This window comes from Heliangelus exortis, chromosome 2 (genome assembly GCF_036169615.1).
Source record: "Heliangelus exortis chromosome 2, bHelExo1.hap1, whole genome shotgun sequence".
NCBI lineage: Eukaryota > Metazoa > Chordata > Aves > Apodiformes > Trochilidae > Heliangelus > Heliangelus exortis.
The window spans coordinates 98,974,717-99,001,940 of NC_092423.1; the positions used below are offsets into that span (position 1 = coordinate 98,974,717).

Consider the following 27,224-nt stretch of genomic DNA (forward strand, 5'->3'; position numbering starts at 1 on the left):
GGGAGAGACCAGTTTCCGAGCCACATTTTGCCCAGCAGTGAGCCCAAGACCAGTGAGCTCCCTGGCAGACTGATGGGGCTGGCCCTGGTTGCACATGGTTCTTGTTAATGGGGAGAGGGAAGCCTTGGCACTCCCAACAATGTGTATGCTGGATCTGGAGACTGAGCCTAAGCTGTAAGCATTAAAATCAGTCACCGTTGCATGACATAATGTTGGCAACATGCTGCTTCCTCGCTGTCTCTGGCCTCCAAATAGCTGTGTGTTCCTGTAAGAGCAGCAAAAGGTGCCTCTTTCTTGGGATGCATTGAAATGTAGGGACAGAGGGAACTGACGAAGATTTTTAAAGTACTGATGTACCGTGATAAACTTGCTCACTGATTCTGGTTCAACTGAACTGGGTGTTCAGTCGCTTTTGTAACTTTTTCCCTACTTTTTCATCAACTTAGACAGGTGATTTGTGTGGGACCAGAGCACCTGTCTGCCGACAGAATCTCTGCTCATAGTCAAGGAGAGCTGTATCACTCCACTCCTCCATGTGTCTGCTTGCATGGAGCTGATTCCCACACAGACACTTGGAGTACAGACCCCCTGCCCATCACAGGCTGTCTCTTCTGTGGGCACAGAGATGATGACTTTGTAGAACTGACCCTTTAATTTTCTTCTCTTATTTTTTTTAAGAAACAAATCTACATGCTTAGATGGTTGAGTAAAATTGTCTTAAAAAAAGGACAGAAAAGGTGTGGACAGACATCAAACCTTCTTCTCCTAGTGGATTTGGATAGTTAATGCTTTGTGGTATTAGGAGACTTGGATTACAATTACCAAACTTCTCCTGACATTACAAGCTTCTCTTTCCTGTTTTCCTGAGGTCTGCTTCCCAGCCTTTATTTTCATACACTGTCATGCTCAGAAATTTAGAAGATAAATATTTAGCATTTGTGTAGCATTTTGTGTTTTCAGCTCAGTGTACAAACATTGACAAATGAATCCTCCCACATTCTTTTAAGATGGTACAAAAGACAGTCCTGACTAACCTCAGTCAAGCAGACACAGAGAAGGCAGTCCTTGTGTTTGCAAGAGGCAGTCTCCATCAGTTTCTGTAAACACTCAGATTGGATGTGCTTAATCTCCTGTATATCTTCATTTAGCTGAAGCTGGAAACTCACTGATAAAAACTGAGATAATCAGGTACAGTTTATAACTAGTTTAAATCAGCTGTATTATACAGCTTTGGTTTTGAAATTAGTCATTTTCCCCACATTTCCCAAGCCTTGTGGTTAATTATCCTATTAGCTTCTTCCCTATTGCTATTTTCTCTTTTTCTCTTTAAAAGCAAAGGGGAATCATTTCTGCCTTAGTGTATTCTCCACTTAAAAAATGTGTTTTCTTTGCTCATACTTTCTACCTCAGAATCTTTTAACTTAGGTATCAATCACTTACTTTTTTTGCAATGTGTTTCACCTCCAGCTGAGTAAGTAGAAAATCTCTTTATCCTCTGCATGTGTCACTGAACCTAGTAGACTGGCCCAGTGTGATTGCAAAGTATCATCATTCCCTTTCAGAGGTACAAAAATTCCCTAACAGGAAAGTTAGATGAATTGCATAACCCTCCCAGGTAACCAGAGCTTGGAATGAAACTCAAAAGGTTTTGGTTGCAGTCTGTGTCCTTAGGTTCCTCTATCACAGACCAAGTTACCTCAAAACTAAAGTAGGTCTACGTGGTAGACAATTTCTCATTTTCTGTATATGTTGTTTCAAGAGGTAGCAGTTAACCCCTTATGCTGGCAGGCAGTTGCAAGGTTTGTTGTCATACCAGGTCACTTGCATGTTCTGGTCAGGTAGCATCACACTGCTAAATGGTGATTCTCACCAGGGTTATTGGAGTCTCCTTTTTCCTGAATAATTTCTACTGAAGCTTTACACTCAACAGACCTGCTGCATAAAAGCATCCATCCCCCTCCCAGCACCTGAGCTGAGGACAAGAAGGCCATTTCTGGGCAGCATTATCTGCTTGAGCTTTGGGAGCAGGCTGTACTCCCTTCACATCCCCTGCTCTGCCTGTGTGAGGTGGGACTGTTGGCTCCTGTCCTTCCAGCAGCTCTGCCAACTCACTTTGAAAAACCAATAACCTCAGTTACTAATTGGGGTGGAAAGACGTCATTAAGCCATGCCACCTGCTGTGTGCCAAGGTGTCCAAACTCTCCCTCTGGCAAGAGGAAATCTTTGTAGCTATGAATGGTTCTGATCACACCCTCGGTTTTCCCCCTGGTGCTTTCTGTGTGGCTCCTTAGAAGCCTGGACCTCTTTACTCATTACTTTCAGCTCTGAGTAGAAAATGCAACTAAATATTAAAAAATGTAAATATTGTTGGCATGATTTGAGTGGCATCCTTCCCCTGGTAGTCCTGCTCAGTACGAGTTGCCTTTTGTTCCCCCATCCAGTCTTAGGGGCTGTGTGTGTGTGAGGAAGGAGAGTGAGGGGCAAACCACTGCACCTGGTGCCAACCAGCTTCCTCCACTGGGACACCAGTTCTTTCTCCATCCTCTTATCCCAGCAGTGCTGCATCAGCTCCTGCAGTCTCCATGCTCTCTGGGTTTCCTTTGGTTTGTATCTGAAACTGTTTGAAAAACAAAACAAAACCAACCCCAAACAAACCCCCCAAAAAATCAGAAAGCAGCTGCTGCATTTAGACTATTTTTTTATAGTTTACAGTTACTAAAACATCAGTGATAGAAGAAACATCTCCCTAACCCTTTACCTAAACATGAGCCAGGCTGCTACTGTCAATGCAGTGATTATTGCTGGCGCTGGTAAGAAAGGAGATCATGTTTAAGGAGTCACTCTGGTTAAGATATCAGGCCCTAAAGCAGGGACCCTAAAGCAAGTTCTTCAGCAACTTTATCCCCATTTTACCTTCTTCCCATCCTGTGTGGTGGTTCTCTCTCTGGCAGATGCTCAGCTATATGTTTGGAATTAAAGAACTGGTAAAAAATACCAGAGTCACTGCTTCAGCATGTTTCTTCATCATCTGATTACTTCTGGGAATCACTGCAAAGGTCCCCAAGGTCTACAGCAAATCACTGCTTTTCAGGTTCACTGGTGTGCTGATGAGGGCAACATCAATGTCAATGCTCACCAGAAATTCAGAGCACATCTTAGCTGTGTCACAGGTAATGAAGAAGTTTGAGGATGTTGAAAGGAAACCCACTGATAGGATAAACCTTCTTCACGTAAGGCTTTTGAAGACAGGTTTTATCTCAGTAAGCAAGGGATGAATAGACACCAGTCCACTATTAGTGATAACAGTGGGGAATTATTGCCTCTAAGGCAATGAAATCATACTGTGAGTTTGGGAATAGAAAAGCACTCAGTAGAAAGCTTGAGTGCTGGGTGAAATGTGCTATACATCTCAGAAACCTTCACATTCAGACTTAAATTCACCTCAAGGCAGCTGCTTTATTTCAGATATGTGAAGTATTTGAATGTCTGAAGTTTAGTCATTTTTAATGGACCAGTCCTTAACAGCTTCTAGTCACACAGTCTCAGAGAAAATTCCATTATCTGGCTACTTAAAAAAAAAAACAACCCACACTCACAGATTATAGAGCAGATGCTATTTAACATCCTGGTTTAAAGTTGTTAATTCACTTGAGAGCAAAGTGATTTTATTGTGGCTGCTTATACGGTCATTTTGTTCTCCCTGAATTAAGATTTGTGTTGTGTTTGCAGTTTTTGTAAGCTTTTATATAATTCACAACCCTTAAAGCTGTCCTTTCTCCTCTACAGCTTCCTGGATTAATGGCTTATAATATCACTCTGTCTTCATTATATAGATATTAGCACAAAAGTTTTAAATTACTTATTTTTTCATGAGGTTTCTCACGCAGTAGAATCACATTGGAAATTAGTTTTCCTTTAAAGAGAAGTCTCTAATGTTCAGAAGAGAGTGGGAGATATACCAGGGCTGGTTTTGACATTGCCAGAAAAGTTTTGATCCAATAGAGTGATGGAAACCAAGACTTGGTAGAAAAAAAAAAAAAAAAAAAGTACGAGACATCTGCTAAAGAGCTATAGAAATATGATGACATTAAAACAAGTTAGAATGTTCTTCTTAGCCACCAGCCCTATATTCACTGTGCCTGTATTATAGTGTTTTGATAGCATCACTCTGAAGGAAAAAGCTTCCAGTGTAAATTTTCAAACATATCCAAAAAAGTTATTAACTGTTAAACTGAAATTTATCATAATACTTCTTAACTCAAACAATCAAATTTTTGTGTTATTGTTAACATGGCACAGTTCCACTTAGCCAGTTCTGAATTATCCAAGTCTGAAGCAAAGCAGGCTGTAGAGCTTTCAAGCACTAAAAGTATTTCTTAAAGCTTGTGTCACTTCAAAATGGATAAATGGGTAGCTTCAGCCAAGCTGTGGACTGGGGTTTGTGTCTGCAGTATCTCGCAACACAGTTGTCCTGCTGAACTGCAGAGAAGGCATCCTCCTCTGTGGATTCTTTTAATAATGAGATTTGGAAAAAACATATTTGGAAAGACAAATGCCCATTTTCCCATTTGTTCTTTTTTTTCCCTTAAAAAGCCATATGCAACCAAATGCCTCCTGCTCATCTTAACCCTGATTCTATGGGACACTTCATGGGCTTCAGCTAACTCACACTTCTTTCCTCCCCATGTTCTCCCAGTTCTGTAAAAAGCTTGTGTTAGCTCAGTGTACCCTGGAGCACTATTCCCAGTGTGCTCTGAATTCCAAGCCTTTAGCGCAGAGAGTAAGAACCTTCTGGAAGGCAACCATGAGCCTGGACTTAACACAGGACTGGCTGAGTGCTTTCCAACAGCAGGTATTTCTTAAGGCATATAGCCATATGGTGGACTGGGGGAAGTGGGGTCGCTCACAGGAATTTATCCTTTTCCTCTTCCTTTTCCTTTTCTTTTTCATTTCTCTTTCCCTTTTCCTTTCTCTTTCCCTTTCCCTTTTCCTTTCCTCTTCTTCATCACGTTGTCCCCAGGGCATTTTTCAATTCAACAAGAGTCAATGCTTAGAGTTACGATGTAGACCTTTCAATATTTCAGGTGGTCTTCACCATGAATTATGATCTTTGGGGCAAGGTATGTGAAAAATGAAGTATTGACTTTTCTCCCTGAATATCAGCCCTCTTTCCAACACAATATCTCTAGCACCACCCCCACTCCTTCCAAAAGCAAACCTAAAAACCAACCAACCAAACAAAACCCTGGAAAACCCTCCACATTTTTCCATTTTCTGAGATTTTATGTTATTGTCTCTTTTTGTAATTAAACTGTTTCTTCTTTCTCTTGTCTCTCCTCTCCCTGGCTCTCCTCCTTGCTTTCCCTCCTCTTCCCTTCTTTCCCCTTCCACTTCGCCTTCTCTTTCTCCTTCCCTTTCCCCTTCTCCTTCCCCTTCCTTTTCCTCTTCCATCTTCTTCTCTCTTCCCTTCTCTCTTCCCTTCCCTTTTACATCCATTTTCTGTTTCCTTTCCTTTTTTCCTGTTTGGCCACTTTTAGGTCTCATCTGTTCAAAAGTCAGCCTTGATAGTCCGTTCTCTTCCCCTAGACATGCAGGCACCACTCCCCTGTCCTTCCGTGTGAGCAGAGTAAAATAAGAACGCAACAGAAGATATCCAGATGACAGAAAGGTTCAGACAGTTCATAAAATGCAAGAGAAATACAGAAGTTCTACAAAGATGGATTCCCCAGATTCAACTCAGCACAGTCTCTGATGCCATAGCTGTGCATAAACCATCTGATATATACTGGCCCCAGCAAAAAAATTCCTGTAATCATAAATACTATATCAGGAAATACAGCTCCTGATGTGGCTTGATGCAGACATTTTCTTCAAACTGTAATCTTCATTGCCCTGCTCTGGATTTAATTTCCAGTCTGCTACCATGTCAAAGACTTGCAGACTTGTATTATTGTTTTATTTTATTACTCTATGGTAAATCTTTTCCTGAAACAGGAAGCAAGTCTTGTGAAATAATCTTTCCTGTCTAAATCACTCAGTATTTGTAATGTACATCTAGGTTATTGTGGATAAAAAGCAAATGTTACATTTAATAACAAGGATATTTGGATGACGAAAGCTTGAAATAGCTGTAAAAAAGTCTTGGAAATTATAAGGTACCATCTATGATTCAATGATTTTCCACAAAATTCTGTGTGTGTTAGTGTTCTAAATTAAAACCATAGTTTGAGTTCTTCATTCCCAAATCTAGATCATATATTTCAGTATGGATAACTCATGGTGCAGCATACATACATGTAGTAGCAGCTATGTTCAGAAGGCTAAAAAAAGGATGACTCTCCCCTGCTGGCAGACCTCCATCCCTTTCTGTTCTCTTTGTCAAAGCAGCTATGGAGGTGAGACTGAAACTTGCAAGTTTTCTCAGTGTTGTGATTACTCAGTAATATCAGTGCTGGAACACCACCACAACATGAGATCTGAAGTTTCCAAATCAATGCCACCTAAATACTCCACAGCCTCTTCAACTACTATTAGTAACCTTAAAGAAATGGGCATGGTTTAAAAAGTGGTAAGCATTGCAAAGGACAACAGTTGTTCCTATAATCTCCAGACTGTTCCTTCTTCTATGAATTTATTTATTGATATTTAATCCATCTACACACTTCTCTGTAAGAACGTACATTGTTATAGCTTCCCTTGATAAAAGACAGCGTGATCACATTTGTTGTCAATTTTCAAACATTCTGCCTTTACAGCTTATGAGCTTATGGAATCAGTAGCTTCTGGCTTCCAACAAGCAACGTAGCATTTCATGGAATACATGTACAGATTTTTCTTTCTTCCCTTTTCCCTGCAGTTAGCTGGTTTCACTCTGATTTTTGGCCCTATCACTCTGGAAAGAATCTTTACTCATATAAAGCAGAAGGTTGAATATATTAGGAGAATATATGCTAGGAGAACATGGCTCCTTTCATTCTGATCCCTGATCTTTCAGTTTTTCTTAGTAAATTCTGTTTCTTTTCCATATTTTTATGAATGAAGAACACTTAAAGCTATGTCATGGTATTAATACATGCAGTTATTTTATTGACATAGTCTTATATCTCTCAATTTGTAATAAGTGCTGTTGAGAAAAATCTTGAATACATCTGCACATCATTTTAAGCTTTTATATGTTTACCAATGAGGCAAACCCAGAGAAATTCAGTCACCATACATTGATACCTGGCTTGAACATATTAAAAAAAAAAAAAAAGCATCATGGAAACATTAGCATTTGTAATTAGTCCAGTAAGGCTGAGCAACTTCTGGCAAGACTGAGAGCTCACTGCACTCACTGACCCTTCAGAGGAAATGCAATCAATAGGACATGGTAAGAGACATTTTCCTGCCACTGTGAATCACTTCTTGTCCCCTTTGATCGAAAGCACCGAATGAATTTTTTATGTGCAGTTTACACATTGTTAGGAGTTATGTTGCACTCATGAGAAAAAATGTTGTATGTCTTTTGCTTCCTCTTAGTGAGTCAGAAGTAAGTTTATAAAACATTGTAAGTTATTACCTTGGAGGTTTTCTGCATAAAACATTTTTTTTTTATTAATGTATTTTGATGTATATCCGCAAGTGCTGTATGCAAGACAATTATTTATGTAATTTTTGTTCCCAGTCCAAACAAATGAAACCACTCTCAAACTCAGAATTGAAGTCCAGTGTCAGCTCAAGTTTTTGCACACAAGTTAAAATAAATGAAAGAATTTAAGATATTAGTTTCAATTTCACTCAGACTGGATTTTCTAAATGTCCAAATAGTTGTGGTGAGTATTGGTAGTCATGAACTCAGGATTTCTCACTGACTCCAAATCTTCTCACATAGTGGGACTCCTCTCTCCACATCTACCTCCATCTCCTACCAAACTCCCTATTCTTTTCCAAGTTAGATATTTTCTGGTAGCTTGGAGGAATTTTGTGCCATTTTTATCTCCTGCTCCTCTGGTGATGTTTTTTTATTTTTCCTTGGTTTTGTGTCCTAAGGTATCAAGATTTTGCAATGTTTAGGAATTGCAGGTCTAATACAGTAGCAGTAAAGCTGCATTCACTGATTTCCTAACAGATGTTAAACTGTCCAAAGAAGCCCAAAAGTTTTTGGACAAACATGCAAATATAGGCTTCTACTCTGGTGTTTTGGATCATGTCCACACGTGACCCCAAGTCTGTATGAAGAGAGGAAAACTGAGCAGTGCAGTGGATGTGGAGTGTAGATGCTTGTTCTGGATCATTGCCTGAGGCTGCTATAAACTGAGAAGCTCAGAGAAAATATGGGAAAATTACTCCTGCCCTGTTATGTAGTGAAAAGTGCAAAGAGTTGTAGGAAGATGCAGCAACTGGAAATCTCACCTGGACAAAACTGTAGAAAATAACAAGGCAGTAGATCTGCTATCATTTGAAATTGACTGAATGCCTTTTAAAACTATAAAGTGTAGCTCAGACAGAAGCTATTTGTTCAGTACAAGAATTATTGAGTGTCCTACTTGTGCAGGAAATCAGAATTATTACTTCCCTTCCCAGCATTGAAACTTATAACTCAAATCCTGGTTTGAAATCGACTCCTAAAATGTCAGTACATGCAGCATCTGAACTAACAAAGGTATCTTTGCAAAGAAAAGGCTCCAGATAATTTTTACTGGAGCCAAAATTCACAAACATTCACAGACTTAATACATCTGTAACTACTCTGTTTGATAAATATGTGTATGAGACAAATCACTATTTTTTTGTTTATTTAACAATTTTTATTTATATTTAATATCATGACTATTTTACTAACATCAGTTACTTTGCTATAGTTAGTGTAATAATTAAATAATGCATGCTGGAGAAGCTTTAACAATATACATATAATGCAGTAATAAAATGTGGCATTTCAGCAGCTCCTTAGGTCAAACATCTGTGACTGCAAAAGAAATTTGTTTTTCTGTTTTGTATTAAAATTGAAATCGGTTTCCTGATTTTTAATGCTAGGCTGATATAAAAAGTAGTGGGTTTTTCTTGTCACAACTTGCAGCTTTATCAGAGAGTCACAAAAGATGAAAGCGATTTTGCCAGAAGGATGTTTCACAGATTCAGTAAAAAGCTCTGAAGGAAGACAAGTTTAAAGAGTATGAACTGGACAAAAAGGCATCACCTTTATTTTCACTGTGTTGTTTAGGAGCATGATTTCTATTTGTTTTTTTTTGTTTGTTTGTTTTGTTGTTTTTTTTTTAATGAAATGCATTTTTCAGAATACTTATGAGGATTTTGGAAAAAAACAGAATTTTTACTTCTTTGGGAGAACAGAGAGATTGATCTATTGCACCATGGAAGCCTTCAGATGTTTTAGATGTTCCACACAGTCTTTTCAAAAGCAAAGTATTTCCATTAATAAATGGTTCCTTAGTATTTGTTTTATATTTCTTTTGTATCCAGATATGCATATGCTTGTCTTATTTTGGATTCATTCTCACTTTACTGAGGGGATACATGTATGTTGTCCAAAACAAAGTAACACCAGGATCAGACCTGGGCACCAATGGAGCTGATTGTAGTTAATACTGGTTGTAGTGACATCTTGAAGTATGCATCTTGAAATAGTGCCATGATATATGTTGCTTACTGTAAATTATTACATGGTTTATGGCAGTCGTTCCTGTGTATTTAGAAACTTTGAATGAGAGAAGATGTCTCTCAGTCTCTGAAAAATGTTATTCACCAGTAGTTCTCATTGAAGGTGATGATGAAGCATAAATATTGAATAGGTAACAACTTGTACAGCAAGAACAGACAGAAAGACTGTTCCTAAGATGTCTGTGCATTTTGAATTTGATAGTCAGGGAATGCTGTGTGACTAACACATCTCAACACCCAAGGAGAATTAAGAAATGAGCAGTTGTTCTGGATTCCAAATTTGTGAGGTAAAGTGATATGGGTTAAATAAATACATGCATTTAGTTGCTTTGTAACTTTCGTATATTTGATGAATGCGGGGCTAGAAAGGAGCAGAATTAAGTCCAATAGTAAAATGTATGGATAGTTTGAAGCAAGAAAAGGAAACTTGAGAGAATGAGGATTTAATTGAAACATAATCAAGTTTCCTAACTGGTACGATTATGTGGAATGTTTCTTCAGTGGAAATAAAAGTAAAATACAAGCTTTTGGGACTTTACAGTTACAGCACATAAGGTTATGTACTATAGGAATGGAATATGTGATATGAAGATCATGTCTGCTTGTCATAAGGGTTGAAGGGTAGTCATAAACAGATCTTTCCTTAATTTTTGTAGGAAGTACTATTCACTGTCAATGGATAGACTACTTACTTCAGCAGAACTGGATTTCACTCTGATTATGACATGTCTGTGAAACAGAAATAGGATAATTTGTATGTGCTTAAAACACAGAAAAGCTTAAAATGAACCAAAGATGGACAAATCATAACAAGATGGAGCCAAACCATAACACCAGCCCTCAATGTGCTTGGCTGCTATGAAAGTTTGAATCTGGGTCAACTCCAAACACATCTCTGCCAGCTCCTTTAAGTTACAACACTTTATTTTGTATGCAGGATTTTTGGTTTGCTCTGTTGTCTGTTTTGTTTTTTTGTTTTTGTTTCATACCTTGGATCCACTTGAAAGCTCAAAAGCTCTGAGAAGTCCTTAAGTTTGTAGCCTTTGGCTTGTGTTGACACTCAGAACAAGAAATGAGTGCTGATAAATTGTTTAATTGGCAGTTAATGATATTATACCATTTCCAGAAACCCCTAGACAATGAACAGGTATAATACCTTCTTTTTTATATTCTTTTCACCCTATAGCATACAAAGAGCAGATTTCAAGCCATACATGTCTTTTGAATATAATTCTTTGCATTCATTCATCTTTCCAAGTTGTATCTTATTAGGAAAAGGAAGAACTAATAGTTTAGATATTTACTATTTACAATTAAAACCCCTAGCAGAAGCCTTTTTGTTGTTTGTTTTTGTTTTGGGTTTTTTTTTTTTTTGGTTGATTCTTTTTGAGTAACAATAGATTGTTTTGATTTTATTTTGATCAAGAAATAGTTCTCTTTAAACTTCTCTTTGAATCAAATTTATTTCTTGTAAAAACTGGAAACTTGCATACACATTGTGGAAGGTGAAGCTCTGTCAATAAAACAAAACCTCTTAAAATGAAGACTGATAAATCTATGTGCTATCTTTGGAAGTCCACAAAACTTCTTACACTGAAGGAACCAGATTAATTTTAACTTCCTACTAGTTTTGTTTCAGCACCTAGCACATCTAACACAAAGCATCTGACATCTTGTCTTAAAGATTTTTTTTATTGTTCAGTATTTTTTCCAAAATAACTTTCTTACTTGATAGACATATTGTGAGATCCTATTTTTTTCCAGAAATGGTAACTATTGAAATATATACCACAGATGCACTAATATTAATTATGTGATTCATTTATTTTCCTTAATAATTTGATAATCCAGAACAATTGCCTTTCTAAATGTCTGCCTTTTCTGTTCACAACAGCTATGAGTTCGGTGGAGGTCTGTATGTTTATAAACATTTGCATAATTAGATAGAAAATTATTACTATAATTATATTTAATATATATGTATATACACACATGAGTAACCTGTTCAATGTCCTGAAGAGATGTACTTTGCAGTTTATTTCTGGCAGAGTGAGATTTTCTGCAATGTGCCAGGACAAAACTATAAAGTACATCTCTTCAGAGAAGATAAATATATATATATGTATATATATATGTATATGTATATGTACACACATACTTTAAATCTCATGTCACTGTGCTTTGTCAAGTGGTCTTGCATTGGGATTTTCTCTCACCTTTTTGTGTAGCACTGGGCCTAGAGAGCACAGGCCATTTAGTGTTTTCACAATGGATATAGGAGATATAATAATATTATACTCTCATTTTTCATGTTGAAAGCCAAGTTCAAAATCTTCTCCTTTTCAGTAAATTTTGTGTAGTTAAAATATTCACTTATCATTTAGATAAGATAGCAAAAACTGGTTTTGAAAGAGCAATCACTATCATAGGTAAGAAAAATATTACCAAAATTTTATTTAAACATTTTAAGTTTTGGCATTTATTCTCTAACTCTGTTGTTTTTTATACCCCCAGGTTGTTTGGTGTGACTTCTCTTACACAGACAAATTGCTCAAACACTTGGATGATCATCAAAAATCAGGAGTTACATTGGTATCACCACGCTAATCCTATCTTACTGCTGGTGATGTATTACACCCTCGCAACCCTTATCCGCCTTTGGTTACAGGAGCCCGTTGTAAGGGTAAATTCCTTCTCTTTTCTGGTGCTAATGACTATGAGACAAGCCAGTGTTAGTCTTACTATCAGAGGTGCAAACATTCAAGAATGTTAAGGGACATTGACAGAGAGTGCAAGTTGGTACTTTGAATTTGGTCTTTTTGATAAGTGTCTCTGAAAGCCCAATCTTGCAGCAGTTACGTGGAAATTCTCCTGAGTCAGCAGGATTATTTATGTAGGGACTACGATGGGAGAGCATTAACACTTACTCTGATCTGGAAAGCCAAAATTTTTATGAACTAATGTGGGTGTTATTGAATAGAAAGCAAACACCCGGGGCTTGTCTAGCAGGATGAAGCTGGATACAGGCTAGCACAGGATACAGTAAGACAAGATATTTGATGTTTCATCATAGAAAAAGAAAAATTTTCTTTATAAATTTCCTTCTGAATCTACCTGGACATGTGCAAAGCATGTGACACTGTCTTGCATGATATCTTTGTCTCTAAATTGGAGAAATAAGGACTTGATGGATAAACCACTTGGTGGATAAGGAACTGGCTGGGTGATCACAACTCTAAGAGCTGCAGTCAGTGGCTCAATGCCCAAGTGGAGATCAGTGACAAATGGTGTCGGTACTGAGGCCAGTGCTGTTTCACATCTTTTTTGGTGACATACATGAAGGAATTGTGTTCACCCTCAACAAGTTAGCTGACAACACCAAGCTGTGTGGTGCAGTCAACACACTAGAGGGAAGGGGGGCCATCCAGAGGGACCTTCATAGGCTTGAGAGGTGGGTGCATGCAAACCACATGAATGAGGTGGAAGGTCCTGCACATAGGTTGGGGCAATACCAAGCACAAATACAGGCTGGGCAGAGAATGGATTGAGAACTTCCCCAAGCAGGACTTTTGGTTGCTGGTTGATGAGAAGCTCAACATGAGCTGGCAATGTGCATTTGCAACGCAGAAAACCAACCATATCCTGGGCTGCATCAAAAGATTTATGCCTAGGAGGTGGAGGGAGATGATTCTCCTTCTCTACTCTGCCCTCATGAGATCCCATCTGGAATATTGTGTTCAGCTCTGGGGTCCCCAGCACAGGAAGGGCACTGGGCTCCTGGAGGCTGTCCAGGGGAGAGGCATGAAGATGATCAGAGGGGTGGAACAGCTCTCTATGAAGACAGGCTTAGAAAGTTGGGGTTGTTCAGCCTGGAGAGGAGGAGGTTCTGAGGAGATCTGGCACAGGAAAAATAGGGAGGGAACATAGAGATAGGTTAAGGGATAATGGTTTCAAGCTGTATGAGAGTAGATTTGGATAAGATATTAGGAAGACATTCTCTACTGTGAGGGTGGTGAAACACTGGCACAGGTTGCCCAAAGAAGTTGTGGGTGCCCCCTGCCTGGAAGTGTTCAAGGCCAGGTTGGATGGGCTTTGAACAACCTGGTCTGGTGGGAGGTGTCTCTGACCATGACAGGGGGGTTGGAATGAGATGATCTTTAATGATCCTTCCAACACAACCCATTCCATAACTATAAATCCATGTACCTGAGTGAAAACCTCAGCTTTCATTCAAGAGCAATAGGAAAAGGATATTGAAAGTAAATTTTTACTTCTTTCAGTCTCCAAGGAAAAAGGGAATAAGAACAGAAAGGTATCTGAAAAGCTTAGAAACTGGAAATATAAAGAGGATATACCTAAGCATTATTTATTTTAACCTTGTGATCATTTGAGGTTTAACATGAGTTTCAAAGTTCAGGTTTAGCAATCCTGTAAATCAGAATGAAAATATTTGTGACTGAGCTGTGGGTTAGTGGAGATTGTAGCAACAATAAAAATGTTGAAGGTTTTCTTATTTTGAAAGTGTTTCTTCACATAGTGGGTAATGTATCAGTTTAACATTTCAAAAGGCAGACAAAATACATCACCTCTGAATTGAGATGTCTAATATCTGGGGGTTACATATATTTGGCTTTACAGTAATAGATGAGTTATGCCAGAACTGCTCACTTGAGTTATTCAATAATTGTGTCCTAAGTTTCCAGTAATATTAAGACTGACTTTTCTGAAGTCACAAGGTTTTAAAAGCTTGTGGTCCAATGCCTTCTGACGTTAGGCTCTCTTAGAACTTTTTTCCTATTTTTTTTTTTTTTTTTTTTTCAGCTGCAGCAACTGGAATCTTGCTTTTTTTCTTTCCTTAAGTGAAAACTGAGATTTCCAAATGATAATATGTTTTTAGCAATGGGTGTGTAACTAAAACTTCACAGCTCACAAACTGCATAGTAAAACCACGAGGACTGCTTGCAGAGGATTAACCACATGTGAAATGCAATTAGTGGAAGCTGTGTGATCTCAGAATCTCTGGGAATACATTTACAGAACCTGGGTTGTTTTCACCCACCCTTCTCTATCTTAAAGTTAGGTGCTGGGTCTAAGTTAGCTGCTATGCTTTTTCAGTGGAGAAAAATGAGCCTGTGTGTCTCAGGATAGATGAATCTAGAGAGAAACTACAGTGGACTTGCATGCATTTCTTTCTTTTAGATTGCTTGTGTTGTTTGCAATGTATGTTCCCTTAAGGCACTGAAATCAGTCTCTGAGAACTGGAAATAAGTCAGATTAGAAATGCTTTCTAAGCAATTGTGCTAGAGCAAGTAAGTATTAAAATAGATTAATATAAGAGAAGTTGATGTCTCTCAAAACCATCACTACAAGAGAGGAAATGCAAAGTCTTGGCACCCCCCTGGGACCTTCAGATACCAGGGGAAAAATGCTTCCCTCCAGAAATAAATGGACAGAGAATATTGTAAAGAAAATGATACCCACACATTAATGTTTATTTTTGATGCACATTATGTAGTGATGCAAGTATTTGTCATTAGAAAAAGGTGCTGAGATTAGCAAAAGTTACCACAGTTAAACACTTTCTCCTTGTGGCCTTTTTTTTTTTTTCAGTCAGTCGCCTTTTATTTTCCTTTAGTGGTTCCATAGATCAGGAATTTATCTTACTAGCTTGCCCCGCTAGACTCTGTTCTCAGTTATTTAAATCTAGAAGTAACTATTCCAGGTTTCATGGAAATTTTTTTTTACTTGTGGGTTTGTGGTGCATTTGATTCATTATGAAACTAAGATGCATTTTCAATCCCCAATGATTTCAGAGTCACACTGTATTCTGGATATCACCACCAATCTACAGAGAGCTGGATGGATGATAAAGAAAGTAGCTTCAATGTAAAGCAGTTGTCCTCTGCATACCTTTGTCAAGTACAGTAAAAAGTCACTCATCTTAGAAATTTTATTCAAAAATAAAATATTTTGAATAAAATATTCAGGATAGATTATGTGCAAGGAGTTATTTACTCAGTCTTAAAAGATGTGCACAAACTAAATATAAGGCTGGTGTAGCAGATTTCCATAGCAGAGGAAGATGCGTAGGCCTGGTAGTTTTTCCTTCTCATGTGAATTGCGTCTTGGGGTTCTCCGTGGACAAAATTCCTTATGGGCTGCAGCAGGAGTTTTCTCTGAGACAGATACTCTTGAGACTGTTTCTGAATACTGCAGCTGATGAGCAATTTTACAAGAACAATGATAACTTCAAATCTTGAGCTTCAGGGTGAAGCTTTTTTTTGTGTGAGCCACAAGCTGTCCAAGTAAAACACGTGTGAGATTTCAGTGTATGGTTTCTGCATGGGATTCTGTATGGATCTTATTCATGCAAAACTCCCTTGGCTGTCAGTAGAAATTATCCTTTCCTTACACCCTCTGTTTTGGATTTTGATTTGTTATAACGTTGAGTCTTATGAAATTCTACCTCTGCAAATAAGAGGCCATCTGCCTCTGGAGATTTCAGCTCATAGTTGTAACTGCTACTACTGAATATATGAATAGGGCCCATTCATTCTGACCACTGAGTAGTAAGGAATAGTACTGAAGTCAGCAGATTTACACCAATTAAATGTGGAGTGCTCACAAAAGTTTTAGAATTGTGTTAATTAAGGGGCATTTGAGATTTTTCTCATGTAGCAGAAGAACTGGAAGAATTAGAGAAGCCAACTTTCAAATGTTGTAATCACCTAGTACTGTGTTTTCTGACTTCTCTTCCTCTTTTGAGAAAGAGAAAACAATATTTTCCCCCTTTCTCAATAGTTCCTCAAGATAAAACATATGGTACTAAAATCATTGTCTACACCTTAGGTCTCCTGGTATTGTTTTGGTCACCCTAGTATCAAACTGTTGATAAACAGTTCTTAATGATCCACATTTCCTTTAAAATTTCAAATGGCAAAAAAAGGTAAGCTTATTTAATCTTGCATTTTGGATAGGAATGCCCTTTTAGCATCAAATACAGCTACAAGATGGTATGTGACGTGCTACCATTGCCTCAGAAAAATAAAACTAAATTAATAATCATTGTTTATCTAAGTCAAGATTTAAAAAATTCGACCTTACTGTTAGGATTGGAAGGGAGATAGTTTCAAAACCAGCTAGAATGTTTGGATGTCCCGTTTCCATGGTTATGCGAACCTCTGCCCAACATTCTGGTTTATTTTTATTCTATAGTATCAGCTGATCTTGCATAACCAATTCGAGCACTTACCCATTAAAAGCTTAAAAGTTCCCATTAAAAGCCTACCTTTGAAACACCTCAAGGTCTGATAAAAACTAGCTTTAAGCTTTAAGCCATGAGGTACCTCTTTGTTGGCAGCAGATGGTGTTTAAGTAAAACAGCAAGTACCAGCACAGATGGGTATATCTGTTGCAAACCAAAAGTAAGCTTACTAAGACTTCATTGGAAGCTGAAATACAAGATGGAGTTAAGACTCTGCAATTCAGTGCTCCTGTAATTTAGTTCCTGTCACAAGTGGAGAAATAGAACTTGTGGAACACAATCACAGACTTATGAAATGGTCCACATTGGAAGGAGACCATCTGATCCAGCTCCTTGTGACAGCAGGACCTCAGAGTAGGTAGTCTAGGGCCAAGTCTTGGATGTTTTCAGCAAGGCAGCCAATGCCTGTGAATAGTTGTTCTCACTGAAATTTATTTTCACATGCAGAAGGCATTTCCCTGAAGCAAATTATGCCCTCAGCCTCTTTTCCTATAACCATGCCTTGTTGTGAGAAGAGTAATTCTGCCTTCTCTAAAACTACAATTTAGGTATTAGAAGGCTGAAAGAAACCAAATTTCTGCCTTGCGAATGAAACACCTGTATTCTAGCTTATGATATGACTGTATAGTAAGGTAGGATTTTTGAGGTGTGTGTAATTCTGCTCCTTTGTAACTATTAGGAAACATCTTGGCATTGATGGACTAGCAGTTATAGAAAAGCTTTGTCATCATTTCTGAAAATGTCATCTCAGTAAGAGTCATCTATCATAGGTCAAGTGCATTAGAAGCTAAAAGATGTTTCAAAGACACAGTTTGGGGAAGCACCTTCAATTAGGGGAAAATTCCTCTGGTATGACTGCTATTCAGAGAGCTATAACTAGTCTTGTAATTTGTATTGTTTAGCAGATACCTGACGAAGAGAAGTCTATTAGCAGGGAAGATGACAAAGAAATAGCCTGCAGCCCAGTTCCAATGACAGCAGAGAGAAGACGAAGTCTGTGGTATGCAAGCCACTATACAACTGATGAAAGAAAAGTAAGGCTGGAAGGGGAAGGGTCTCTTCATTAAATGTATTGCAATCAATTAGTTAAATTTCTGACAGTTACTTTGAAATTAAGGGAAGCAGCATTGGTTGCAAGCAAAAAAATCTTTGCGTGTCATCATATAAAGCAGATATCAAGGCTCTGTGGCAGAGCAGGAACATATTTTGAAAAAAATTAATAAAACAAACCCAAGAGCCAGTGTAAGGCAGTAAAAGAAGAGCGTGCTCTGCTTTCAGCTTTCTCATTTAAAAAATTTGGGGCCAGGCTTTGGCATGGGGCCAATATCTTTGCACGAAAACGCTAGAAAGTCTGTTGGGGAGCTAAATCCTGATGTGAAGATCTCATCTGCCCTGTATCTACTAATGAGCACTGTCCTTGGTAAGGGAGAACTGCCAGCTTATCTTCCTCCAAGCATACTGGTGCCCGTGTTGGATATTTATGTCAGGGCATTTAAGGCAGTTGGTGTAAAAGCTCCTGGAAAGGTCCAGCTTTCTGCCATCTGTCCTCACCAGCTGCAGTGCAAAATTTCATTTGACACGTTGCAGTCACATTTGGGGTATGCAAACAGTCTGTTAAACCACATAGCCCCGACCCCCAAGGATTCCACCATAGTAATAATAATAATAATAAAATGGTAAATAAGCTGTCAATGAATGAAGCATCACATATTAACAAAAACATTTAATTGGAAGTCTTTTTATAATTAAAGTGATTCTAATGATCATTTAAAAACTTAGTTTTTAAGCATTGGATCATTAGAAAGACATTAGAAAGCAGTTAATCAGTATAATGCTATACTGATTAATTTTTTGACCTAATATCTAAAATTTCAATGCAACCTTCTTAGTTTTGTTTTAGGATTCATAGGAACTTAGAGTAAAGTTATGTCGATGCTATGGCACAGTAAATGTCATTTGATGGTGCTGGCTTTTGAAGAATTCTTTCTGAATTTCTTAGTGCAAATATGCAAAAGTCAGCAAATATGCATGCATATATTCAGAAAGTTATACTTATTAATGCTTGAGCCATGCTTCTTTAATAATTTGTCCTTGCATTGCTTTTTCCAGCTTCTGTCAATGACCCAAGATGAATACAAGCCATCGGATGTTAGTATACTACTAGTCTTTGTAATTTTGTAATAATTCTTAATGTGTGTAAATACAGATTACACTGATATATCCAGATAAAAACTTAGATGACATTTTAAAAGCTTCTTTATTTTGGTTAGCTTGCCATTTACCCTATAACCTTGATTATCCTAAATATAATTGTCTTTTGCTTCCTTAATAATTGCACTGAGAAACCACTGATTAGCCCTAAAATAGATAACTTGAAATGAAACTGCTTGTAGTAGTTCCAACTGGCAAACAATCTTTGCTGTTTCATTGGGTTAAATCAGATATCAAAATATGCTTTCTAATGCAAGCCATCTTTAAACTTGATTTAGCTTCTTTGCTGTATTTTTTCTTTCATTCGTGTTGAAATGCTGAGGCCCTTAAAGCATGAGTGACAACACATATGAGTTCAATTTAGAGGCTGCAGAAAATCCAAGTCTCTGAACAGACAGCAAACGATCCATTTATCCTGACTGCTGTAGATCCAAGCAGACTCTGAAAGCAGGAACATGCCCTCTGTTCAGCATAGATGGAAAAATGGAGATGCAGATGAACTTTGGGATGTGCTCCACAGCCTGTGCTTGGTGTAGCTGCTGAATAGAACCAGACATAACCTAGATACTATTCTGAATCTGTCCACACATGCTCGTGCACAGGGCAAAGTGCTCTCCTATCTCACACCCTAAGAAGTCCATCGTCAGCATATAGTGCCATCAGTAACCCATTGCATGTGAATTTCTGCTGATAGGAGAGATATTTATGATTATGATTTATAATTATGGTTGCAAAAAAAGCACAGTGGCTGAAAATCACAAATTTATTCACAAAAATAAAACATCGAAAAAGCATTGAATAGAAATTACCACAACTGGTTTTATTAATGGCAGCAAATGTCGATCTCACCAGCAAAAATTAAAAGTTGAAAGTAATTCATAAGAATTATTTTCTTAAGTACTATAAATAGTTAGATGTGACCTAAGGCCCTGTCTATGTAAGTGTTCAAGGCCAGGTTGGATGGAGCTCTGAGCAACCTGGTCTAGTGGGAGGTGTCCCTGCCCATGCAGAGTGATTGGAACTAAATGATCTTTAAGGCCCTTTCCAACCCAGACCATTCTATGATTCAATGATAAAGTCTGAAAATCTGTATGTATTAGTTTTTCTAAGCAGCAGGATGAGTTTTTGGTTATGGTTTAACTTAAATGCAGGATATATAATGATACTTTTCTAGCTTGGCTGAAAAAAGCCAATAAATCCTGGCAAAGGCAGGGTGGCTGAACATGGGCTCTCTGAGTTACTGTTTGTGCACTGAACCATGTGGTCAGCCTCAGAATTCTCCAGCTGTGGATGTGTTAACTTAGTCCATCTTTATGTTGTTTTCTATTTCCATTTAATTTCATAGCTTAGACAGGGCAAGAGCATGCAAATATGCATTTACCATGGCTCAGCTGATTGCAGTAACGTAGCTTCCTTTTCTGATGGCTTGTGTGTCAATTAAGTGTTACCTAATACAGTGTAACACTCTGGGAGTTTGAAAGAAAACTTGAAATCTTTTAATGGAAATATTTGTAGTTCAAAGATGCAGTAGCACTTTACAGTTTGCTTAATATTTTTACTGAAACAAGTTTTTAATTTTGTTGATACTGCAAAAAAAAAATCTAACAGCAATTAATTCTGGGAGCTGCTACATGCTACTTTTGCATGCAACGTGGGTCTAACATGTCAGGTTTTTTGGAAGGAAGTAAATGCAGTTAGTTGTGAAACTCCTGTAACATTGGCAGTCCAACACTAGTGAAGCACAGAGGTAGGAGTCTCATTCTTCCAAGAGTCACCATAAATGCAGTGCCTCTTTCCATTCTCCTGGCAGGTGCTGCTGGTAACAGTGAATGGGAATCCTGCTGACTATCACACCATCCACCCCACACTGCCATTAGAAAATGGGCCGGCCAAAGCAGACATGTACTCAACACCACAGTACAAATGGGAACCTTCAGCTGACATGTCAGGTAGTGAATTGCCTGGGAATTACCCTCAGTTCCATGTTTTTTCTTATATCCTCTCTCCGTTCACTGCCTCTAGCATGTATTTTCATTTCTGTAAGCTCTTTGGCCTGCTGAAGCATTACTGTCAGCTTACAATGATGGCTGAGGACACAGCAATTTTCTACTGGGCTGTAGGCATATACTATCCAAGATAATTTGCCTACCAACACAAAACTGTGGGTTTGGGGCTGCTTTACTGCGCTCAAAAGCAATTTTTCTTTGGCTCCTGTCTTGAGCTTGTGGATTGCTGTAGAAGTAGGCATCAGAGTGCTTACAAGTGAAATGATTTCAGGAGAGAGTGAATATTCTACTTTTAGACCAGCATGAATTGCAAATAAGAATTTATTTTTCTACTTAGAAAAGGAAGAGGACGAGGAGGAGGAGGAAGAGGAAGAGGAAGTGGTTCAGGAGGAAAAAGAAAATGTTAAATTACATGCCCTGGTCTCTGTGTTCCAATTTATTATGAAACAAAGTTACATATGTGCTCTGATAGCTATGATGGTATGTACCAGCAACAACAACAACAAAATGATGCTGTCAATTTTAGAAATTACGAGTCTTCTCAATGTTTTCCTGAAAATAATCTCATCAATTGGTTTTCAGTAAGTGTTTACATCAGTTAGAAAATGTCAGTATGTTGTCTGCAAAATTTTGGGTCTGTTTTAGATTATTAATGCCTAATCCCTCAGTCCTGTTATAGACCTACAGGCAGGGCAACACATGAAGTTCTGGGTAAAGCATCTCATTTCCAGAATTGCAAACGTTGGGCTTTGTTGCCTGTTGAATGTTAGAAAAGCACTGGTGCTCAGTTCCCTATTGATTCCAAAGCTTTTGCATAAACAGACTCGTCATTTGCTCCATTCAGAAAGTTGCTGACAAAATTAAAGCATTTCATAGTATTATATAGTTCCTATTTCAGGTTGAAGCATACATCTAGTTAGCCTCTGAGAAGAAAAGATCTGTAAAGTCTGATTTCCTATATTCACACAGAAAAGTCTCAAAGAAAATACAGTTTTGTGTCAAGCAAGATTCTGCTGTTTTACATACCACCCTCATTTCTCTTTCTCATGTTATTTCTTGCTTTTAAGCCCACTTGATGCAAATACCTCAAGCTGCACCAATAGCAGGTTTTCCGCATAATGGTTAAATCTGTCTATATATATTCCCAATGCAAGCTTTAGTTTACTGTTTTGGAAAGGTTTCAACTATGATGAAATTAACCATAAAGCTTCTTGGCCCATTTTTGCACTAAAAATTGTAAAACAAATTAGCTTGGCTGCTTCTTGTTTGCATAAAGTTTCAAACTTTATTTGCTGTCATTTAACAGGAAATATTTCTCAGCTAAATAAAGCAGACTCCTTGTGCAGAATCTGCATCTGGATGGATGCATTCTGAGACAGTAGTTGTGTTCATATTGACACAATGCCTCTTTTTCCAATTTTTAAATCTCACATGCTTTGTGTTATCTGCATTAACTTTTTAATTAATTTTTAAGGTCATATCTCTCAATATCAATGGAGCTGTCTTGTAGCCTGAGACACTACTAGCTTTTTTTGTAGTAGTATACCCCTATTTTATATGACCCAAATACATTTATGAATTTATTTATTTACCGTGTAATCTGAAAAAGTTCCACTTACACCATAGCTAAGGAGAGCTCAGTGAAATTATTTTTTTAAATGGGAAGAGAGAAGTAGCACATCAGTGTTTTTCACATGTTCTTCAAAGAATAATTTCCAAGGGGGCTGAGCTAGTCTGACTGAAATGAATTGAATTACTAAGCTGATAGAAAATTTTGAAACATCCAGTTTCTATTTAAAATGAGAAAGAATCTAAATTTTTTTTTATTGGCAGTTATTCCAGAGTCACAGCAGCATATTTCTAGCTGAATTTAGTCCTAAATTGATAACACAATGTTAAGAACAAGCACTTTAAACACCAGTCCTTTTCCCAAGTGTTTAATAGAACAGTTTTCAGTAACAGATTTCTGCAAGCTTCATTATTTCTTCAAGCTACAGGAAACTTTCTGTAGCTGTGAGTATTTCAGGTAACCTACCATAGTTAGTGTAAACTAAACGTTCTTCAGGCTAGGTACACGCAATATGCACACACCATAGCTTTCCATTTTAACTTGATTCCACAAAAACTAGAACAGTGTGGAGGTAGCGTAGTTTCTGGATGTCAAAGGCCTAAAGTTGTAGTGGTCATTGAATATGTTTTACTATTCCTACTCTACTGTTAGTTTTGTAAGAAGATCTGGTGTGCCCAACAGTCTGTATTTTCATTCTCTGTTAGTTTGTTGTAATGAGAAGCAATGAGTCTGCTTAAAAACCTTACTAGGCTGCCATTAATGCACAAAGCAGGGGTTGCCCTCAGCTGGGGACTTCTTAAGAATTCACTTTCTGCACATTCTCCAAGGGGTTTATTGTGGCTGGTGGAGTAGCTGATTAATATGAGTGAGAGTCTTATGATGATGAAAAGTGTGCTAAATAGAGAAGTATAAATTAAGCATAACCAGCAATATGCATCATTGTTGTTCCTGAATGTATCTGTGAACCCTTTTTCCTTTCTTGTCTCCTTCCGCAAGGCGTGGAGCATCACCTATCACAGCTGGTTGACTTTTGTGTTACTGATCTGGTCTTGCACCTTGTGGATGATTCGGGACCGAAGGAAATATGCCATGATCAGTTCACCATTTATGGTATTCTATGGAAATTTGTTGCTAACGTTGCAGTATATATGGAGTATTGAGCTGAGGAATGATGAGCTTCCTCAGGTATCTGGTTTTTTGGAAAGAAAGGAACCTGGGGAGTTGGCATCAAAGGTAGGTGTTACAAACAGCTTGTGTGTTATGAAACCACAAAATAGATCATAAAAGGTGTAGATCTCTTGGCATTTCTTTAAGAGTGGATCCTCAGTATTCAACATAATCCTGTTCAGTAGCAGTTCTACAATAACGATTAAATCATTAAAAAATAGTCTTCATAAAATTGCTTCTTCCTCATTAAGCTAATACTGTAACAAATTGTTCAGACATCTTCGTAGATTTTAATGATCATTCTGTACCAAATTCTTAGAAGATGTAAATTGCTCAATTGCTTGGTTTTATAAAATGAATGCAAAACAAGATATGATTCGATTTGTTAGACTAGTACCCATGGGACATCAGGTCTGTCTCTAAATATAATGGCAACTGGAACTCTGGTGTCATTGCAATTACCAGTGCTACTCTCTCCATTATGATTTGGCACAAGCAGCATTTCAGAGCTGTGACTGAGCTTTAATTCTTTATTCTTACACCTGAAGCAGCATGATTTGGAATCCATTTCAAGTCAGGAAAAAAAGAGTTTGTTGACCTCAGTGCATGACAGATTTTTTTTTTTTTTTCCTTTGGTGTTGTGAAAGCACTACAAGATGCATTTAGTTTGCTGGGTCTGCTTCTGGGGGAAGGAATGAGATAAATAGGAAGTTGTTTCCTAAAGAGCCCCAGAGGGGCATCTCAGAGAGTGCATCTAGTTGGCACTGTTCCCCTTTGCTAAGTGAATCACTTCCCTTGTGACTGCTAATTACCATGTAAGATGACTCTGTAAGTGATTTTCCTTGTTGGCAGTGTCCTGTGGACAGCCATTTCTGGGTCTTTAATGCATCTGAAAACTAGTGAGTGCTGTAAAGATGTAAGGCTACTTTAGTAACACTGATGAACCTCGAGAGGTTCTGCAGGAGAAGTTTTGCAGTTTCAAGCTGTAAATTTGTAAGAGACCTTGTAAATCTCTAAGAAATTTTAACTTTGTTAATAGGTCAGCCCCTTTGACATTATTCCTTATTACCTACACCATCAAATATCTAAAAGTAACTGGTGTTGAGAAAGGAAACTGTTGTGTATGTTTGATGATTTGGGCACACCCATAAAACTAATAAAGGATGTCTAGTAGGGTTTTTTATGCTCAATATAATGCACTCAGTGAATTTCACAGAATCACAGACTGGTTGAGGATGAAGGACGCTTTTGGAGGTCATCTGGTTCAACTCCTCTAATCAAGCAGGGAAATCTATAACTAACTGCTCAGGACAGTGCCCAGGTGGCTTCTGAATATCCCTAAGAATGGAGACTCCAGTCTCCCTGGGGAACCCGTGCCAGGGCTCAGCCACCCTCAGTGAAAAAGTGTTTCTTGATGTTCAGAGAGAACCTCTTGTGTATCAGATTATGCCCATTGTCTCTTGTCCCATCACTGGTCACCACTAAAAAGATCCAAGTTCTGTCATCATTGCACCTTCCCTTCAGGTATTTATTGACATCAGATGAGATTTCCCCTGATCTTTCCCTTTCCCAGGTTGAGCAGTCCCAGCTACTTCAGCCTCTCTTCATGGGAGAGGTGCTCCAGTCCCTTCATCTTTGCGGCCATTCATCCATACTGTCTCCAATATGCCTATGACTTTCTTGTCCTGGGGTGCCAGAATGGGACACAGCACTTGAATCCAGGCCTCAACAGTGCTGTATACAGGGAAGGGGTCACCTTCTTCAACCTGCTGGCAACACCTCTAATCCATTCCAGGGTACAACTTTCCGTCCGTCTTTGTCATAAGAGCATATTGTCTGTTCATGTTCAACTTATTGAGTAGGACCCCCAGGCCTTTTCTGCCCAACTGATCTCCAGGGGTCAGCCCCCAACATGTAATGGTGTTTGAACTGGTTGTTCTTCCCCAGGTGTAGGACTTTGTACTTCCTCTTGTTGAACTTCATGATGTTCCTGTCAGCCCATTTATCTGGCCTCTTAAGGTCCTCTGAATGGTGCTATCAGCTGCTCCTCCCAGTTTTTTGTCATCAGGAAACTTGGTGAGAGTACACTGCACCCCATCATTTAGGTCATTAATGAAGAGATTGAAGAGGACTGGACCCAGTATTGACCCCTGGAGTATATCTCTAGTCACTGACCTCAAGCCAGATGTTATGCAGCTGATAGCCACGCTCTAAGCTCAGCTCTTAATCCAGTTTCCAGTCCACCTCACTGTCTGCTTATGGAGCCCATATTTCTCTAGCTTGTCTATGAGGATCTTATGGGAGACAGTGTCAAAAGCCTTCCTCAGGCCTAGGTAGATCGTATCCACTACTGTCCCCTCATCTTCCAAGCCAATAATTTCATTGTAGAGGTTCCTGAAGTTGATCAAGCATGACATCTCCTTGGTGAAATCACTGAGATTATTCAAACATGGCTTCTCTTTAGTGAAATCACTCAGACTATTTCTGATTTTCTGATCCTTCTCATGCCTAAAAATTGTTTCCAGGAGTAGCTGCTCCATCATCTTATAATCACAGAAAATATCAACTAGGCCAATTTCACTGGATCAAATTTCTCAGAGCCCAGTCCAGCCTCACCTTGGACACTTCCAGGGAGGCACCATCCATAACTTCCCTAAGTGACTTGTTCTAGCATCTCACCACCCACACCTTCCCAGGGACTGAGGTGAGATTTTTTGGCCCATGTCTTCCTTCTTGCCCTTCTTGAAGATAGGAGCAGCATTTGCTTTCCTCCAGTATGGCTCTTATCCCAGTCACCACAATCAATCAAAAATTATGGCCTCTGAGGCAGCTCCCTCAGCACTTCCAGGCACATCCCATCAGGACCCATGGATTTATGTATGATCAGTTTGTTTGTGTATTCCCTGATCTGATCCTCTTCCAGCCCATGCATTCCAGCTATGCTCTCAAACCAATTGCAGCTTCATGCTTCCTAAAGAGCCTGTATCTCTCCATTGCACCCCTGCACCCATGACACCCTGTCTCTGTGATCCCAACAGGGTCATAGCCCTGCATAGAGGTCTCTAATTCCTTCTGTTTATTCCCCATGCTGCGTGCAGTAGTGTACAGGCACTTCAGAGAGGTACCCAGCATGCTAATTCCTCAGAAGGTACCTGAAAGGTTTCCCTGAACTGGTGCCTTGAAAGCATTTCCTTCCTTACATAGAAATTCTAGCGACGACCCCACAAAAGCCCTTTTTCTGTTTATTATGTGTTTCCTTTTATTCTCATGACCCCAGGAGTCTTTTGCTCATCAGCCTGTCTGTCATGCCCTCTCAAGGATTCAAGTAATTGTCCCTTCCTGTTAC

The 27,224-nt window shown here is 38.6% G+C and overlaps 1 protein-coding gene across 1 annotated transcript in view; it reads left to right on the top strand.

Moving 5' to 3' along the window:
- PIEZO2 (piezo type mechanosensitive ion channel component 2) overlaps positions 1–27,224 on the top strand; it is a 309,019-nt gene that overhangs the window by 191,490 nt on the left and 90,305 nt on the right. Inside the window, exons 8-13 of the mRNA XM_071737144.1 lie at positions 12,175–12,343; positions 17,827–17,958; positions 19,034–19,072; positions 20,946–21,084; positions 21,479–21,621; positions 23,708–23,944. Of these exons, the coding sequence (XP_071593245.1) occupies positions 12,175–12,343; positions 17,827–17,958; positions 19,034–19,072; positions 20,946–21,084; positions 21,479–21,621; positions 23,708–23,944 (859 nt within the window). The remainder of the gene's footprint in view (positions 1–12,174; positions 12,344–17,826; positions 17,959–19,033; positions 19,073–20,945; positions 21,085–21,478; positions 21,622–23,707; positions 23,945–27,224) is intronic.